General features: G+C 42.3%; 1 protein-coding gene across 4 annotated transcripts in view; it reads left to right on the plus strand.

The window, feature by feature from the left end:
* The first annotated feature begins 4,131 nt into the window (after positions 1-4,131).
* Positions 4,132-19,317, plus strand: part of LOC140342561 (nonsense-mediated mRNA decay factor SMG5-like) — a 70,733-nt gene continuing 55,547 nt past the window's right edge. For 2 of the 4 annotated variants that reach the window (XM_072428770.1, XM_072428769.1), the window contains exons 1-9: positions 4,133-5,385; positions 8,466-8,574; positions 9,160-9,279; positions 14,569-14,658; positions 16,630-16,708; positions 17,520-17,645; positions 17,802-17,870; positions 18,409-18,617; positions 18,745-18,875. In XM_072428770.1, the coding sequence (XP_072284871.1) occupies positions 5,365-5,385; positions 8,466-8,574; positions 9,160-9,279; positions 14,569-14,658; positions 16,630-16,708; positions 17,520-17,645; positions 17,802-17,870; positions 18,409-18,617; positions 18,745-18,875 (954 nt within the window). In that variant the 5' untranslated portion in view covers positions 4,133-5,364. Of the gene's footprint in view, positions 5,386-8,415; positions 8,575-9,159; positions 9,280-14,568; positions 14,659-16,629; positions 16,709-17,519; positions 17,646-17,801; positions 17,871-18,408; positions 18,618-18,744; positions 18,876-19,317 lie in introns of all 4 variants that reach the window. The other 2 variants (XM_072428771.1, XM_072428772.1) reach the window with 2 other exon arrangements.

The raw sequence follows: 19,317 nt of genomic DNA on the forward strand, positions 1-19,317 counted from the left end.
AATGAATAATTGCGCGCCTCTGTGGGAGATACATCATTCTCAAGTTGCACGAAGATCATCTACATGAAGAAAAGAATAAGAAATATGGTGACGTCCTAAGAGTGAACTATTAAGGCTTTAGCTCCACTTTCAAAATTGCACACCAAAAACTTTTACAGCCAAAAGGAGTGATAATTTAATACCGATCAAGCTATACAGAAGACTAAACATTATTATTATTATTATTATTATTAAACAGGATTTATATAGCGCCAACATATTACGCAGCGATGTACATCAAATAAGGACTGCAAATGACAGACTAATACAGACAGTGATACAGGAGGAGAGGACCCTGCCCCGAAGAGCTTACAATCTAGTAGAGGAAGTCATTAGTAGGTCATTGGAGGAGCGGAGAGAGCGGCAGGGGGAATATTTTTTTTAACAGGTCAGAAATGTAAGTGGGCCAATAACTGTGTAGGGATTTGAAGGCAAAGCACACGAACTTGAATTTGATTCTAACATCATAATATAAAAATATATATATAAAAAACATCAATTAAAAAACAAACCCCACTATGGTATACATCGAGCAGCATTACCAACAGGTTGGTGGTTGTCAAGGCAGAGCACAAATGCTGCAGTTGTACTGTTTTGGTGGGTACAGTATGAATTTTTCGGTCTCTGTATCAGCCGTGAGTCCTTGCAGTGCTATACCAAACCCATTCCCTCCTGACTCCTGCTGTTATCTGAATGGGAAGACCAGGACAAGACATTAGACTTTCAGTATTTTTTTTTAAATCCACTTCACACTCCGTCTGCAGCTTTTCACTCTATAAATAACACTGGCTGAGTGGTGCCATATTGTGTCTGCTAAACTGATGTACAGAAGGTTCTTTGTGTATTCCAAACTGCAGCATGACAATTAAATCATTAACAGCAATTGACCACCCATAGGCTGGGGTCCTATGGAGACCTTGTCATACCCTTTGTAACAGATATAGAACAGCTGTGTGGCAGTATGGTTAGACTGCTGGGTGGTGACAGGGATTTGGGTAGAGCAGGGGCAATCTTGGATAGTGCCTACTGTTCAGCTAGGCGGCATCCCTTGCATCTCTATGGAAGTGATTACAGAAAGTCCTGTTCTCAGCACTCCTTTGGATGTGCAAAGTAGGGCACGTCCCAGGGGTGCTGTGGGAAGAGGTGTGCGCGCTACCATGCGTGCCTGCCCTGGCCTTGGATTGTTCCTGACCTGCCTTTGCCTCACCTTCCTGTACTACGCTTATTGGACTTAACTTCTGTAAAATAACCCTTGTCCTGTTTTATTACTATAATAAAACTTTATAAAGGGATTTTTGGAGTTGGCTGTGGTTTGTGTGCACAGGTGTGTGTGTATTTACATAGATTATGTATGTGGTAGATTATGTATGTAGTATGTGTGTATATACATATACATATGTATATACATAGATTTGATGTATGTATGAGAAATAACCCAGTGCTAGGCCAGGCCTACGGAGTAGACAATGAAGACACACAGACACAATGTTCCAGGACAGTTGTATCAGGTTGTGGTTGTCAAGATTGGTATAACAAAAAAAAACAAACACAGCAGGGTGTCCTCTTGTACAACTCCAAGCAGCAAACAAATATAAAGTGCCCGGTTAGGGAGGTGCAGAGTGCACTGTTATTGTATCTGACATATATCAGCTAATAGGAACTGCAAGCGTTTGTTGTCATCTGTGATATTTGCGTTTGCATGACACCAGCCCTTTGCTCCAATCATTTGTGTGTAGTTTAGTTCTAATTTCAAATGAGCTGTGTGTATATGGAGAACAGGACTTTTCATTAGATCAGCTCGATCCTTTACAATATGCATTCTGCACCACTTAAATCTACAAAAAGTAGCCAGTACACTTCCTTAAACAGACAAAACACTCAGACACAACTTCCCAGAATGCCCCCAGCCCTAAATTCACATATTATAATGACAGAGAAACACATTCTTAGTACAGGGTGAATTATATGGTGTATATAACTACAATATAATAACTAAAGTTGATGTTGCAGAAAAACTAATTCAAAATCAAAATAATAAAACAAAAACTGTAAATAGATTTATTTTTTTTGTTTTCTTTTGGGGGGGGAAATGTCAATTAGATCAAATACACTTACACAAACTTCTGTATCTTACCACCATAGGCTGGGGTCCTATGGAGACCTTGTCATATCCTTTCTAACAGATATAGAACAGCTGTGTGGCAGTATGGTTAGACTGCTGGGTGGTGACAGGGATTTGGGTAAAGCAAGGGCCAGTCTTGGATGGTGCCAGGGAGGAGTTTGGGCAAGGCAGGGGCATATCCAAGTGTACCTATTTCCTTCTTTGGAACCCCCTGGATTCACCAACGATGGCTAACACTGCCCACTAGGAAATGGCATTTATTTTGCATGATTTTTTAATTTGATACTTTGGCTCATGTATTGTTTGAGCTATGCCCAACCAAATGGCACCACCTGACAACATTCAATGACATTATAATCCAATGACATCATGTCACCTGACCACCCAATGTTATCTGACAGCACAGCATCCAGCCAATGGTAACACTACTGAAGCAACAGGCTCAGAGCAGCTTGTTACTAATGTAAAGATCGGCCACTCACAGTCTGAATCATATGTCTAACAAGTTTGGTTGAAATGTGTGGATGCGTTTCCTAGTGATGACATACACACATCCAATATAGCTCTGACATATAGCACAGTGCTGTAAAAAAATGACTGGTGGACTCACATGAGTCTCCATTATATGTATGGCAAGTTTGGTGGAAATGTTCCCATTCGTTTTCAAGTGATGGTGGAACATACACACATATACACAAACGCATACATAAATACATACACACACGCATACATACATACATACACACACACATACATACATACAAATACACACACAAATATTCACAAACACATACATACATATATACACACACACATTTACATACATACACACACACACACACATACACACACACACACACACACATACCCCAAATTTTATATATATACAAGCCAACTGGAGTTCAGGTAAATATAAAATATCTCCATTACCTCACAGATTACAGCTATCACCTCAGGGGCTTTTCTATTCCTAAAGCTCTCCTGTGATTGGCCGAGGGCAGGTGTTCCCGCCACCCAGTTCCTCTCTATGATTGGCTGCGCAGTCCTGTCACTCACTCTCCTCACAGTTCCCTGCGGTTCCTCAGGCTGTACAGAAATGTCGGAGGAAAATGTCTGCTACGGGGATGTGAGGTACACTCTGACATCTCTGTGTGTATAACATACCTGAGGAATTGAAACAATTTATTACGTATGGTAGCTCAATAAATATCTAACTATGACGATCTATATTATACATAATATTGTATGTAGTCACATATGTACTTTTGTATTGTATCACCAAACCCCTGAAGAAGCCAAATGGCAGAAAGCGTCGGGTCCCAAAGTCTTAAAACTGCTCAACGAATTACGCTAAGCGATTGTATGTATAGTATGCCAAACCCCACCCCATGAGGCTAAATGGTCATATATGATGTTTGTTTATTATGTATGAATCATGGTATAACTACATAATTATATCTTCCTAAAAAATGTGGCCTCAAAACCCTGTCTTTTTCTTTCCAATAACTCTTTCATATCAAGTATTCCCACTGATTGGCTGAAGAGACTTTTTCAGTCATCTCAGATATAACATATATTCACCTCAGGTATTCCCGCCTTCAAGCACCTAAACTCTGATTGGCGGAAGGAGAACCTGTCAATCACCTCCTCACAGTTCGTAGCTGTCCTGCCTTCCTATACTCCTGTGATTTGCTGAAAAGAATGTTGTCAGCCATCACCTCAGATGTTCCAGCTTCACAGTTGCTACCTTCTCATTGATGAGAAAACCCCGTCAGTCACCGCACAGATTATAGCTATCACCTCAGATGTCCCTGCCTTCCAGCTGGTTGAGGAGACCCTGTCAATCACCAAAGATTGCAGCTACCGGTTTAGGTATTCCCGCCTTTCACATGTTGCCTTGCCATTGGCTGAGGTGACCCTGTCAGTCACCTTACACATTACAGCTATCGCCTTAGATGTTCCCGCCTCCCAGTTCCCCTTCTAATATGATTGGCTGAGCGGTCCTGTCACTCACTCTCCTCACAGTTCCCTGCGGTTCCTCAGGCTGTACAGAAATGTCGGCTCTGTGTTCCGGTCTCTTACAGGCTGAGGGGAGCAAAATGTCTGCTGTGGGGATGTTAGGTACACTCGGCGATCTCGGTGGGTATTACAAACCTGAAGAGACCTGTCACATAACATGGAGCAAACTGCAGAGAGGAAGCGATTTCTTGTTCAGGGTGGAGCAGGCACATGACCCGGGTACACTGATAGAAGAAAGGACACGGTGTGGAGGAAACTATTTCTATTAAGGAGAACTCCGACTGAGAAGGTAAAATGTCAGCGCTGAGCTTCCAGAGTTCTCATGTCCCCTGACAAGCCAATGCTACCCAACCACACAATGTTACTGATGTCACTGAATTCCTTTACAGCAAGAAGCTGCTCTGTTGTAGTTTTTGTCAGACATATAAAAGAGGACCTGTCTAAGGACAATCTGCTCCACATACTTTCAGTGATTTCACATTCATCTTGAGGGCAAATATTAGGATATATGAAGTCTCTGGCACAAAGCTGGAGGTCAGATTGGATTATCTCTGTCACTGCTACAGAATGACATTGTCTGGGCTGGAAGGAGAACTCGGCGTCCATCTTGTATTGTGTCGGCTTGCTGTATGACGTGTCACCTCCTGGACACAAACCTTCCGCGCCTTTCCATCACAAACATTGACTAGAATATTCTGTCTTGTACATTTCTAGGCCACAAATGTCTGAATTATTATTCAAATAATGTGCCGGGGTAAAGGTGATTCTAAATGAAAGAAGATTCTATAGCCAGAAGGAGAATAATGATCCATCAGCACAGTAATAGGGAACAGACATTCCAGAACATTCTACAAAGTTCTAGAAAAGTATGCATTTAAAGTCCATGAAAGAATAGCCATGTATTGTTCGGGTAGTTCTCTGTGTCTGGGGGTGTCAGTCCTCTCTGGATGGAGAACAATTGTCTGTACATCCTGAAGAATCTGTAGTACTACAGGTCCCAGCAGAACAGATATATACATAGTATACAGCACACAGTGTACAAGCAAGGACAGGACAAAACATTAAACAACCTATACATTCATGTCCCCCATATTTCCTTTTCAGGGATTATAACACTCCAGAGAGAATTGGAGGAGAGCTCGGTCCCGGCCTTCCAGACGGTCCAGGTGAACCTGAGCATTGCGATGTATTACTTGTGTTTTAGGGTAGGTACTGTGGGCCTAAGACCACCAACCATAGGAATTCCCCTTCATTGTAACATCAATGGTATATATGATATTTGTGAACACCTATCAGACTGGAATGTGGTAATAATTCTCCTCATCTGGGAAGGACGGCATTATACTGAAAATGTTTTCATTTTAAACATTGCAGGGAAGAGATAGAACCTTCTCTAAATGTAATTGTTCCATTTCTTATGTCTGTGAGGAGAAATTGGGGAGTCCCACTAAAACCGAGGTCCAAAACATCCCAGGAGAAGTCCCCGAGCTACCACCAGCTAGGCCGGCATATCCAGCAACCTCCAAGCCGTGTCCACCCAGATGTCTCAGACCAAACATTGGTTTCACTGAGGGACCACCTTTACCAGGGTCATTGTAAAACCTTTGGCTGAGCTGGCTGGGTTTGGCGCCAAAGACCAGGCACCGCTAGTGAAATTTCTGCAGCTGTGGCCCCTTTCCTCTGTGTGATCTCTCTGCAGAGGGTTATTACGCCCCCTGGAGGGTCACAGCTAAAGCTTCTCAAACCGCAGGACATGTGAGCTTAGCTGATTGCAGAGGTATAGGTCTGTCTTAGCAGGGGGTGTATTGAATCTCTGCAGAGAGACTACGGCTTCCACACAGAGGCAGCATGCTGGCAGGGGTCAGGCTTTTCTACTCAGAATTTAGCAGATGTTTAAAGAAAATGAACTGTAAGACTTTTTTCACACCTTTTGTTTTAATGCACCTGTAGTACATGCAGATGATTTCTACTGAAGGTTCAGTTTCATGATTTGTCTGATATAAGAAGAGGGAAAGGAAGCACTGAGAGCCAATCAGACTCTACTATATACACGTGTGCTGACAGAAGGACATGGCAGAGTGAGGAGATCATCAATCTGATACTTCTCCTTCACTGTCCAGTCATAGCCTAGAGGTGGGGAAGTCACTGATGTATACTGCTTAACTGCAGCAGAGAAAATCAATTAACCAGGATGGCTGTGTAAATCATTCATTATGTAAATGACAGGACTGGCTGGACAGAATAAAAATCCTAGCAAAACCTTGCAGCTTTGAACTGGCTCTGGGCACACAGCAGAGTGCAATGTGAGGTAACTGTGTATATTTTATCATTTTTACATCTCACCACCTTACCAAACATTGCTGTCTGTTGTCACTGTCGCTTTGACTCTGAGGAAAGTGTGGAGGGCAGTAAGTCAATGGAAGACTCTTCAGGAGTGGCTGAAGGTCATCACAGCGGAGGGCCTCCTGGCCACCATCAAGATCTTCTTGGGCTGACTGAGGACCAACACAGACATTATCATTATGTGTACAGGTAGACAAAATGGCTGCACAACTGCATTTATCTGCTGAAAGAGCCCAACAGGCTAAGGAATCTATTGGCTACCCGTGACATCCAATCACAGTGCAGTTATCTGTAAAGGACAGCCAGGGTTGTTCCATGAGCCACCTTGTTATTCAAATCTTCACTTCAATGTTGTGAAATCAGTATTACCCAAATATACAAATTGTTAATAAGGGGTCACCTCATTTATAATTGGTCTAGGTCAGTCTAATGGAGCTTTGAATAGTCTTAGTGGATGTGTACTATGATGTAATAAAAGAGGACCTGTCACTTTTAAGATAGTGGGTTGGGGCCTAATACTAAAGTGATGGGAAAAAAGGAGCACACTAAGGGGGTGGGGATTTGAAGTTTGGAATAAAGTATAGAAGTGGAAGAAACGTGACACAATTATAGGGGTTACTGAACTTCTATGACACAAGCAATTGGGGGCACTAAATATGTTCCATTTTGCCCTGCCCACTTTTTACCCATCCGGTTGCCGTTCTATGTTCCAATGGGTGGAACGCTGGAACAGTCTGGAGATTGAGCTGTGACACAACAAGCTGCAAAGGTAAACCAGGAATAAATGTATAACCTGACAGACTGTGCTGTCTGGTGTAGGTGAATATTGTGTGAATCATAATGGCACTTGTGTAGTTGTGTGTAATGTCTTTGCAAAACAATAACATTCTGAACCCATACTGTGATATCCCTCTCTCAGGGCAGGTGCAGGCTCTCTTTGCATCCTAGGCTCAGGAGAAGTGGGTTGGGTGACATTGTCTATTATATAAGTTGCTCTGATACTTTTATTTACTAATAAAGGCAAATTTAATACTGGTCAAAACATGAAACCTAAAACTCTTTTATTCCCTCACGCAGAGCTCACAGAGTTTGTGGAATGGATTGTTTGTGCTTTTAAACATCTTACCATTGGCGTGCAAGATCTAGGAATCTGTTAGGGTAACAGCCCCCCTAACATACATGGCCTAAAAAATGTCTGTGTTGCCTGTAACAGCCAATGAGATTTCAGCAGTCTTTTTTGTGCAGGGTAGAAAGTAAAAAGAAATATGTCATTGTTGACAACACAGTAACTTATTATGACTGAGGTTCATCAGATTCATTCACCCAACCTAAAGAAATTGGGGGTCAGCTGCTATTAAATACTGATTATTAAATTGTACGTACAGCCAGATCTGTCATTTATTTTATAGTGGAGAAGGGTTACAACCCCTAATTGTGTCTCTGGAGGGGAGATTTAGCTCTCTCTATCACTAGTAGACACCATTGTCACCAGGACTGAAAGTGGGATAAAAGTATGAGCAGTCACTAGAACAGAAATAAAGAGGAAATCTTTCAATGGCCTAACAGGATTTACTGCACTTTGGGGAGATTTCTTCTCACTTCCTATTGGCTCACCAGGACAGAAAGTGAAGGTTACAAACGGACCCAGGTGACAATATCAAGACTAGTTCTAACCATTCCTTACTCCATCCACAACTACATATGCTTTAAATGCTCCAGGCATTACTCTGGATGTGTTCAGATTTGTGAATCCAGCTCATCCATGACCACCAATACACACCTCGTGACGAATAAAATGACAGGCTGAAATCCATTGTTTTCATTAGGCTATTTGTAAACTAACATACACACTAATATTTTACAGATTGTGACTGACTGTGTTCTCTCTGCAGTCCATCGTGTGCAGCTCCTACATCTTCTATTTTGTCCATTTCCTCACTAGTCTGCAGAGGAACGTCCTACAATAGAACCAAGAGCTGGGTATATTCACCAGTATTGCAGAGTCCCTGCAAAACAACATCCTCCACCAGGCCCAGGCTCAGTTCTTGATGGTGAGTATCCCAGTGACTGCCTACATTGCCTGTTGGGTGGAGAGCTCCTGGCAGTTGTCACTGTCTGGTAGTGCTATATTAGGAGAATAGGGGGAAGGAAGTGCAGGACAGCCAGGTGTTGAGCTTTGTTTTGTCAGATATGTTTTATTGTCTGGAGTATACGGCCGGCTATGGGATCCTGTGTCTCTGTTCCATTACCATAGCAGTTTAGATAACAGTACCAATGCAATAGAGAAATTCTCCAATTTAGTCTATTCTAAGCTCCAAACACTGTCTAGGTTGAGATGATATTATCAGTGAGCTGCAGATAGGGAAAAAAAACATTTCCTCAGTCTCTTCTTGGGACTCCTAACAAGCAACCAGGCAGTATAGGTCCCAGTAAAGCCTGACTTGCTGTGTTTTGTAGTTAAACACAATCCCTGGTCCACAAGGGTCTGTAACATCACAAAAATGTTTTATATGCCTACTGATAGTATCAACTGGCATTACCAGGAACAGTCTCAGTCACTTCCACTGGGAAATAAAAGAAGGTTCTGTATACTTTTTATGGATGTGACAGCTCGTATGTGTTGATTCTTTCCCCAGGCACAGGAAGAAGCTCACCGGAACCAACTCATGATAGACATGGCCCAGCTAAGACTGCAGGTACACAGTGTATGGTGGCCCATTTCCATGAACCTTTCGTCATCATTATCCCTCAGACAGGTATGTGGAAATACACACTGATGAGTTTATCTGTCCTTCTCTGACTCAGTATACATATCAATCTATAAATGCAGGGAGGAGAGTGGGAGATGAGAAAAGGAGCGGTCAGACAGATAGGAAGCAAACCAAGAGAGAGCAGTGTCACCGATACCAATGGAGGGCATGAGTTGTATTAGAAGGGGGAGATCAACAGTGTCAAATACAGAGGAAAGATCAACGACAAGGTGGAGGGAAAAATTACCAAACTGGTGAGCTCATTAGCCACCTTAGTAAGTCTTGTTTCATTGGGATGAGCATGTTAAAAAATTGAAATGGGTCAAGGAGAGTTGGTCTTTAAGTATTTGGTGAGTCTTTTATAGACGGTGAGCTTAAGAAATTTGGGAAGATAATAGAGAAGGGAGAGAGGGCGGTAGCTAGAAGGTATGGAGGGGACTAACAAGGATTTCGTCAGGATAGGTAGAATAATGGTATGTTTGAATGAGGAAGAGAAGACACCAGTAGAAAGGGAGGAGTTGAATAGTTTGGTGTGGGGGCCAGGATGGAGGAATGGGCACGGAGTAGATCAGAAGGGATTGTCTCAAGCAGACATGTAGTAGATGAAGATGATGAGAGAAGAGACAATCCGATGTAACAGGGCTGAGGGAGGTCAGTGATAATTTACAGGAGGAAGGGGTGGATATGGTTGGAGTGGCCCAGTGGGCAGAGACATCACGTCTGATGTTGAAAATCATTAGGTAGCAATGTCTTTGGCAGAGTAGGTAGTAGTGGGTGGAGAAGGTGTGGGGTATAGGAGAGAATCAATTGTTGAGAAGAGGCTGTGTGGGTTGGAAGCTTGGGTGGAAAGTAATTACACCTAAGTGTAAAGGTATTGTAGTCTGTCTTTGTTGTCCATAAACTCAGTGCTGAGGCCAGATTTCCTCCACCTTCGCTCTGCTGCACAAGTAGTTTTTTGTAGACATCTGGCGTGACTGTTGAGCCAGGTTCAGGGGTAGCAGAAGATGGTAGGGGCAACTTTATCCAGAGCCAAAGACCGTGTGGTTAACCTGAGTGGCGGCATGATATGGATATATTTTAGAAAGAGTGGGGGTTAGGAATGTAAAGTAGTTTGAGAATAGGATGTGGTTTAGGTTATCAATACCTCCCTGTCATTAACCTGGGCTGAGAAGGGGCAGAGGGGGAAGAATTAGAAAGTTTGAAGCTAAGAAGGTCAGAAAGGGGAGATGGGGAGCTGTCAAGGTGGGTGAGCTTGCTGGACATGCACTGGATCTTGTATTTTCCAAACACTGTAATCATTTCTAGGGCCGTTTATATTCTGTGTTAGTCCAAAGCAAGTGGTAGTTTGGCTGCTAAGGAAGGATGGTTGGGGGGTTAGGGTTTTTGGGTGAAAGCCAAGTTTCAGTGAGAGCTGGGAAGCTCAGATAGAAGAAAGTTTTGGATAGACGTTAGCTTGTTGCTGACAGATCTGGTGTTCCATAGACTGCATGAGAATGGGGGTATGAATTTGTGTGTTGGGTGAATGGTAATGAGGTTGGAGGGTGTATCTTGGTGAAATGGTAGAAAAGAGAAAGGCTGTGGGGGGGACAAGGGTTGAAGCATTAAGAAGCAGTGTAGACAGAGAATGCAGGTGAGTGAAGGAGCAGGCAGACAAGAAGTTTACATACTGGGGTGGAAGAGGATGGAATGGGAGAGTGGGTGGGTTGTGTGCAGAGACACAGCCCGCTCACTTCCCCGAGCATGGGAACTGCTCGGGGGACGTGGTTTGCGGCTCTGGCTGGTGCGTCCCCACAGCGGGGTCCTTCTCCTAACCGCGCTTGGGAGTGCACCGACCAGAGCCACAGACCCCCAAAATTTTCTCTAGTTGGCGACCGCTGATTTAAACAACTTCTTCTTGAAGAACTCCTATTTTTTAAAAAAAAGAAATGTATGAATAAAAAGAAGGCAAATAAAGTTTCATGAAAATAATGCTACATATGCAATGTATACAATGCTAATATTGAACTGTATTTATAAAAGCACCAACATTACACAGCGCTGTACATTAAATAGGGGTTGCAAATGATAGATTGATACAGACAATAACCCAGGAGGAGGAGAGGACCCTGTCCAGAGGAGTTTACAATCTAAAAGGTCAGAAAAAATTTGTGGGGGGATTTGAAGGCAAAACACAGGGGCTTGAATTTGATTCTTGAATATGTCAGGGGGAGATTTGGATTGTGAGGGGGGGGGGATGATGATGAGTTCTGTTTTATCCAGGTTGAGCATATACACACATATATATATTATATATGTGTGTATATGCATACATTGCATTAATACATGCGTACATACATGCATAGCATTATTACATACATACATGCATTGCATTAATACATACATACATTGCATTAATACAGTGTGTTTTTTTGTCTCTTCAGGATGCAAGAAACCCCTATCTGCTTCAGCTAAGGGGATGGACTGGGCCCAGATGGCGTGCCACTGGTGTCTGGTCTACCTTGGTGACCTGGGAAGGATTGCTTCTTGCATCTTCCACAGCTGGGTCTTGTTTTTTCTTTCAAGCTCAAATTTAGCTTTGGGATTTTTTTTGGTACCCTATAAACTTACATTTTTATAAAATGACATAATTTATTAATGTACAATTCCAGAATCTTACATAGTAAAACACACAGCTTCTATACAAAATACAACTTTGTCACACACTATTCCATGAAATAAAGCATCTAAGAATTGTAAAAATGTATTGCATGCTTTTAATCTTTTGTCCTGTACATGTTTCACCAATAGGCATTCTCAGAAGGACATATTTTCATATATATCAAATTCTCACTTTTACTGTTGGATTTAGAAGACAAGAAAAGAGAGGTTTTGTTCAAACGTTAAGTGTTCATAATACAATGAATTTAATTCAAATGCTCAGTTTTCAAAACACAAGCACGTATAAATGATGCCTGGACATGTAACACCCATGTTTGAATTTATCATATGTACCGTTAAGTTGATAAACCAATATTTGCTTTTAAACAAAAGTGTAATTTTTGTACCCCAATATTGATAAATTGTCACCACGGTGTCCAAAACTACACTTATGTTTATGAGCAAATATTGGTTAACCACCTGAGCGTTACACTGAGGTCTAGATTTCTGTACCAAAAGCGTTACAGGTTTTCATGAAATTTTTTTTTTAAATTGTAGACCTGTAAATTACAGAAATACGTCCGAATAGGGGTCTAGTAGATCTAATGAATATAAAAAATGTTTGAAACACACAATCATGTAAAAAAAAAAACAAATTACTTTTAATAAAATCACAAAATTCAGCTTAAACAAGAATACATACCGTATTTTTCGCCGTATAAGACGCTCCGGAATATAAGACGCACCCAATTTTAAAGGAGGAAAATCTAGAAAAAAAGATTCTGAAAGATTATTCCCCTTCTGATCACTCATGTGCCATTCATACGGGTATTCCCCTTCTGATCACTCATGTGCCATTCAAATTCCCTTTCTGATCACGCTGTACCTTTCAAATTCCCTTTCTGATCACTCTGTGTCATTCAAACTCCCCTTCTGATCACTCTGTCATTCAAATTCCCCTTCTGATCACTCTGTGCTTTTTTTCTATTGTACGGCAGTTAGGACAGGGAACAGCAGGTGGCGCTGTGCCGGCTTCTTTCGCTTTGCTTTACAGACAGGAGAAAACACGATGCTGGCAGAGGAGAGAAGAGAGACACGCTGCAGCCAGAGACACACGCAGGATCGGGTATCGGGTGAGTATAATATTTTAATTATTTTTTTAACACATTTGTCGTATAGGACGCACTAACTTTTCCCCCCCAGTTTTGGGGAAGAAAAAGTGCGTCTTATATGGCAAAAAATACGGTAAATAAATGAAAAATACTGAAAATGCGATAATTCGGTATACTGTATAGTAATATATTTTTCTAAAGCACCTCCCTAGTGTCCGTCACATACCTATAGACAAAACCACATAAATATATTCTCTATTATTTTGTATTGGATTGGATGCAGGACTTTGTATTCAATCCAATACAAAATGAGAACAAAATTCAAACTCTCAATATGTATTGGACTGAATACAAATTCCTGTATCCAATCCAATACAAAATACATACTTTGTATTTATTTTTAATTGAAACTCATTCATTCATTTTGTATTGGATTGAATACAAACTCCTGTATCTAATCCAATACAAAATGAATGAATGAGTCTCAATTTGAATTTCCTGCACACGCGCCGACGTCATCGCGCACACACGCACAAGAAGCTGGCCGGCTTTTTTTTTCCTCCGCCGGCCAGCGGAACACAAGATGCCGGCCGGTGGAACACAAAATGCCTTCTTACCGGTCCCGCTGGTATAGGAGAAGGCACCCGACGCTGGAGAGGGAGATCGACGGACGACGATCGACGGAGGACGACGCTGGTACACGAACATGACGCTGGATGAGCACAGCGGGACCAGGTAAGTGGGGATTTTAATGTAGGGAAAATCTCATGGTTAACCATTATAGCAACTTTTTTTAGCCCGTACGAAGGTCGGGCTTAACGGTCGGGAGATTAATCAACTTAATGGCAGGTATGATAATTCCAATATGGGTGTTATAAATGATGCCTGGACATGTAAGTGCATGTGTTTTGAAGATTGAGCATTTGAAATAAATAATTTGTACTATGAATGCCTAATGTTTTTTTTGTCTTCTAAATTGGTGGTCCTCAACCTTTTTGGATGTCAAGGACCACTAAAATTAAGGACTCTGGACCCCACATGCATGGGTGCTGTGTGTCACTCAAAGTAACTTCCCCCAGAGTGACGTCAGGATGCCAGAACTCGGTCTGAACCTGTGATGAGAGTGGGGAGGTTGTGTCCAGAGACACATCCCGCCCACTGCCCTGAGCCTGCATTCACATGGAAGACATGGTCCATGGCTCTGGCTGGTTCACCCCCCAAGCGGGGTCCTTCTCCTGACCCTGCTGGGCAGTGCACAGGCCAGAACCGGGGACCACATGTTGGGGGACCGCTGCTGCTCTTGTAGCCCAGCTATCAGACGGCCACTGCCCACTAGTGGGACGCGGTCCGTGGGTTGGGGACACTGAAGTCATAATAAAATGTACATGAGATAATGTCCTTCTGAGGAAGCCTATTGGTGAAATGTGTAAAGGACAAGGGATTAAAACAACACAATTCATTTTTTAGAATTTATTGCAAGGAACTTTCCGCAGTCATGCTGTCCATTCTTTAATATTTTATCCTGATTTTTATTTTGTCATTACAGCTCGTTATCAGAATGAACTGGCTGTTGTGAACACTGAGAAGTTAGTAGAAAGGTTTTACTATCAAGCACTGACCGTCGTCCCACAGATGGGTAAGTATGTGCAGAGAAGCAGCTGTGTAGGTTATACATTGCGGTCTTAGGCAGGGTATACACATACAATAATTGTCAAAAATGGTCTTTCATGATCCTTTCCAATGACTAAAGACTGCACGATTCATGAATGAGCACTGTACGTACAGCACCATTATGCTCTATGGAAAGGGGAGAGGGAGTATGACATAGTTGCATCCTGCTGTGCTCTCTCCCCTTCACTTTCAATATGATCATTTGGTTTGTCTTCCTTGAACCTGTCAGGGGGGTTGTCAAAACGACAGATGACTAGTGCTGTACACTCACCAGGTTCTCATATCAGCTTTGAGGTGATTATCGGACGAGAATCATCTGATGTGCGTACATAGCCTTAGTGAATAAGTATACTAAAATATGCGCAACCAGTCCCCAAATATTTCTAGCTAAATAAATACTATTGTGGAGAATAGAGATGACTAGAGCTGAGAATCATCTGAAAGGGGCCCTCTGAGGTCTAATTACTGCTGGCCTATCGACATACCGAACAATGATAATACATGTGTTCCCCCTTCTGTGGATAATGGTATAGGGCAGGGGTCTGCAACCTGTGCCTCCGGAACCGCATGCGGCTCTTCAGCCTCCTTGTTGTGGCTCCCTTTGGCTGCCGCGGGGAGATCTCTGATGGGGGATCCTTCCTCCCAAGACACTGCAGAGGAGGGGGATTCCCTATCCCGTGTTCTAATGAAAAAAATCTACCAGTGAAATAAATCTACCACGGGGCGTGTACAAATGGGTGTGTACAATGACATCCCCTTCCTTTGAACCCCAATTCCTCTGGAAAGGGGAGATGTACAAAACCAAAAATGTAGGTGCAAGTGGGGGAGACCTGTGACTAACACCCCCTAAAATTTAATTGTTAGGCTATCATCAGAACATAGAGAACTCTGCCCATCAAAAAAATCTACCGTTACACATTGCTGGAGGCACCCGAACCCCAGTTTCTCTGGAACAGGAAGGGGGTACAGGTGAACAAAATTAGAGGTGCAACTGGGGGACACCTGTGGCTTACACCTCCTAAAAACTCCACCCTGTTACACATTGTTGGAGGCTTCTAGCACCTAAACTCCAAGTTATCTGGAAACGGGGGTACAGGTGAAAAAAATTTGAGGTGCAAGTACGGGACACCTGTAGCTAACACCTCCTAAAAATTCATAAAAACTCCGCCTATCAAAAAAATCTACCCTGTTACACATTGCTGGAAGCATCTAGCATCTGAACCCCAATTTCTCTGGAACGGGGGGGAAGCGGTACAGGTGACCAAAATAGAGGTGCTAGTGGGGGACACTTATGGCTAACACCACCTACAATTGAATCGCTAAGGCATCGTCAGAAAATAAAGAACTCTGCCCATCAAAATATTCTACCCTGTTACACATTGCTGGAGGCTTCTAGCACCTGAACCCCAATTTCTCAAGATTGGGGGGTACAGGTGAACAAAATTAAAGCTGCAAATGAGGGACACCTGTGGCTAACACCCCTTAAAATTTCATCGCTAAGGCATCGTCAGAACATAAAGAACTTTGCCCCTCAAAAAAATCTACCCTGTTACATTAGAAGCCTCCAGCTAATGTAACAGGATGATACGTTAGAAGCTGGAGGCTTCTAGGGGCATAGTTCAGTGTTTAATTTATTTCAAAGTAGGCCTACACATGGACACTTGTTGTAACAGGTAAAATTAAAAAAAAATTAAAACTTTTAAAAGTTTATAATATGTGTTATGTTTTGCGGCTCCAGACTATTTTTCTTTAGTGGAAGAGGAGGCAAAATGTTTTTTTTGATAGTGAAGGTTGCTGACCCCTGGTATAGGGGGAAACGCCAAAAAGATTATGTGAAAGGTTGTGAGCATTTCCACACAATTACTGGCATCTGAGGGGTTATGTAGATAAGTCATGTAGATAGCTGAATGACTTTTTGTGATCTTGCTTGTTACAGGAATGCCATTTAACCAGCTTGGCACACTGGCAGGAAGCAAATACTACCACGTAGAAGCCACGTACTGCTACTTGCGCTGGTGAGTGATAATATTGTTATTACAAACAGTATTTTAGTATTTATATAGTGCCAACATATTACGCAGCACTGTACATTAAATAACGGTTGAAAATGACTGACAGATACAGACAGTGACACAGGAGGATAGGAACCTGCCCCAAAGAGCTTACAATCTAAGAGCTTGCGGAGTTTCTGCCGCTTGCTGTTCTGTCCAGCGCCGCCATCTTTGTTCTTCTGTCTTTCTAGTTCTTTCTCTCAACACCTGAACTTGCACTTCACAGGCACAAAATTGGGTGGTGTGTCTTCCTCTAAATATAAAGAGAGTTCTGATATCCCTGCACATGCACTAGAGAAAAGCCCTTTGACAACAAATACCTCTGGCATGCATGCAGCCTCCATGAGGCTGCAGGTTTCCCCTTTAGTCTTTACTGCCGCAGTGACTGGAGATGCTCTGACCCCATCATCTAGACACAAATTGGCTCTTGTCAAAGGCGCTTAGATCCCTACACTTTTCCATATATTCTACCAACATCACCTTGACTGACTGGTGACTAGCTGACTAATATATCTGCTGTTGTCGGGTGCCATTGTAACCAGATCACCATTGTTATCACTTCATCTGATGGAGGTTTATTTTTTAAGGCTTTTAACTATTTATCATGTTGTTTAAAATAGTTTTAGCTGGAGTTGGGCTTTATCTGTATATGACCAGCTGAGGTATAGGGCTGCTATAAAGGGGCTGGTCTTCAAAATGAATTCCTGTATTACACCTGCTGAAGGCCTCCATAGGGTAGATAGGGTGAAAAATTGAATTTTTTTTTTTTTGGCAGCATTCAGTCGGAAGTCACATTTAAAGGTGCATATGGAAACCTGAAGAGACTATATGACAAGGCAGCCAAGATGTTTCATCAGCTGAAGAAGATGGAGAATCGAAAGTTGTCACCCAGCAAGAAGAGGTAAGAAGAGGCTGTACTGATGATTATGTACACTGGTAGTATTGGCTCCTTTTTTATTTGTGATCTGGTATTGAGGAATGTTTTAATGGTTGACTTTGCAGAGTTTAAACATCACTGATATTGCATATTGTATTCCTGATTGTTCTCCTTTTCCAGATGTAGGGACATCAAACGATTGCTGGTCAGCTTCATGTATCTGCAGAGACTACTGCAACCAAAGAGCAGGTAAGTGACTTCTCATGTGTCTGTGTTTTGGATTTTCACTGCACAATTGGTGGTGTAACATATACCAGTGGCACAAAAATAAAATGTTATTTTCAGTAAAGCAGGGGATGTCCTCATGTGTCCAATTTCAGCCTTAAACTTACAACTTGTTTCGGTTGTAGACATGTTTTCTCTTCCCCTGTTGTGAAGTGTAAGAGGAAGTGAAGCCTATCTGCCAGATGGCAGAACAAGCATTTGACAGGATCCTTGATCTAGTATACTGCACATTGGTTAAAAATGACCTTACATTGTGATCACATTTAAACATTTCAGTTTCGCTTCAACATTATAATTAATTTTTGTTCATGCCGAGTCTGAAATCTCAGACTTTAGAGAGCCAGGATGCTGTCAATGATTGATTGAGGTTGCCTATAAAACACCTAATTACTGACCAGGAAGTAGGATCAAGGGGCTGCCTATCAGTTATCCATTGCCTTATCACCACTGTTAAATGTTATAAAATGGATTGATCTGATCCGGTTCTTCCTCTCTCCTGCAGCTCGGTGGACTCAGAGCTGATCTCTCTGTGTCAGTCTGTTCTGGAAGATTTCAACCTGTGCATGTTTTACTTACCTTCTCCCCTAAACTTGAGCTCTGCTAGCAAAGACGAGGAGGAGTATGATGGTGGTTACTCTTTCCTGCATGACCTGGTCATCTTTAAGATTGTGGTTATCTGCTTAATGAGTGTTCACAGTTTGAAGAGGGCAGGTGAGTTGGATTTCCATAGCCCTGAGTGATGAAAAGACTTTGAGTTCCTTCTGAGCTACATCCCACCATGATTAGTTTTCCAATTGTTGTCCCTATTTTCATGCCTTTGCTCTTCTGACCGCCTTAGATTCCAAGCAGTACAGTGCAGACATAGCTTTCACCTTGGCCCTCTTCTCACACTTGGTCAACCACGTGAATATAAGACTGCAGAGTGAATTGGAGGAGAGCTCCGCCCAGCCTTCCAAAATGACGGTCCAGGTGAGCCTGAGCATTACTTATGTTTAAGGGTGGATACTTTGGGCTGAAGACCAACCTTTTAGGGGAGTCCCTTTCATTGTTAAAGGAAAGTTTTATGTGTGGCATTTGTAAATACCTATCAGGCTTGAGTGGGAGTGTTATTAATCGTCCTTATAGGTTCTCTGAAATATTATATTATTGTTGCACCTCAAGATTGTTTATGAATATGTAAATAGATATGTATATGTATGTATGTGTGTGTATATATATATATATATATATATATATATATAATGTATGTGTACAGGTGCAGCCATGTTGTGCAGCCAACCTGTTTTTCTTTGTACTGGCCATAGGGCCTCCCTAGGGGGTCTCCAAGTGTGGGACTTCACAGAGTGACACACAGGTGATACAACAGCTGCCAGGAGACAAGACCTATTTTCCCAGGACAAACAGATCACCA

Source organism: Pyxicephalus adspersus, chromosome 12, assembly GCF_032062135.1.
Source record: "Pyxicephalus adspersus chromosome 12, UCB_Pads_2.0, whole genome shotgun sequence".
NCBI classification, from domain to species: Eukaryota; Metazoa; Chordata; class Amphibia; order Anura; family Pyxicephalidae; genus Pyxicephalus; species Pyxicephalus adspersus.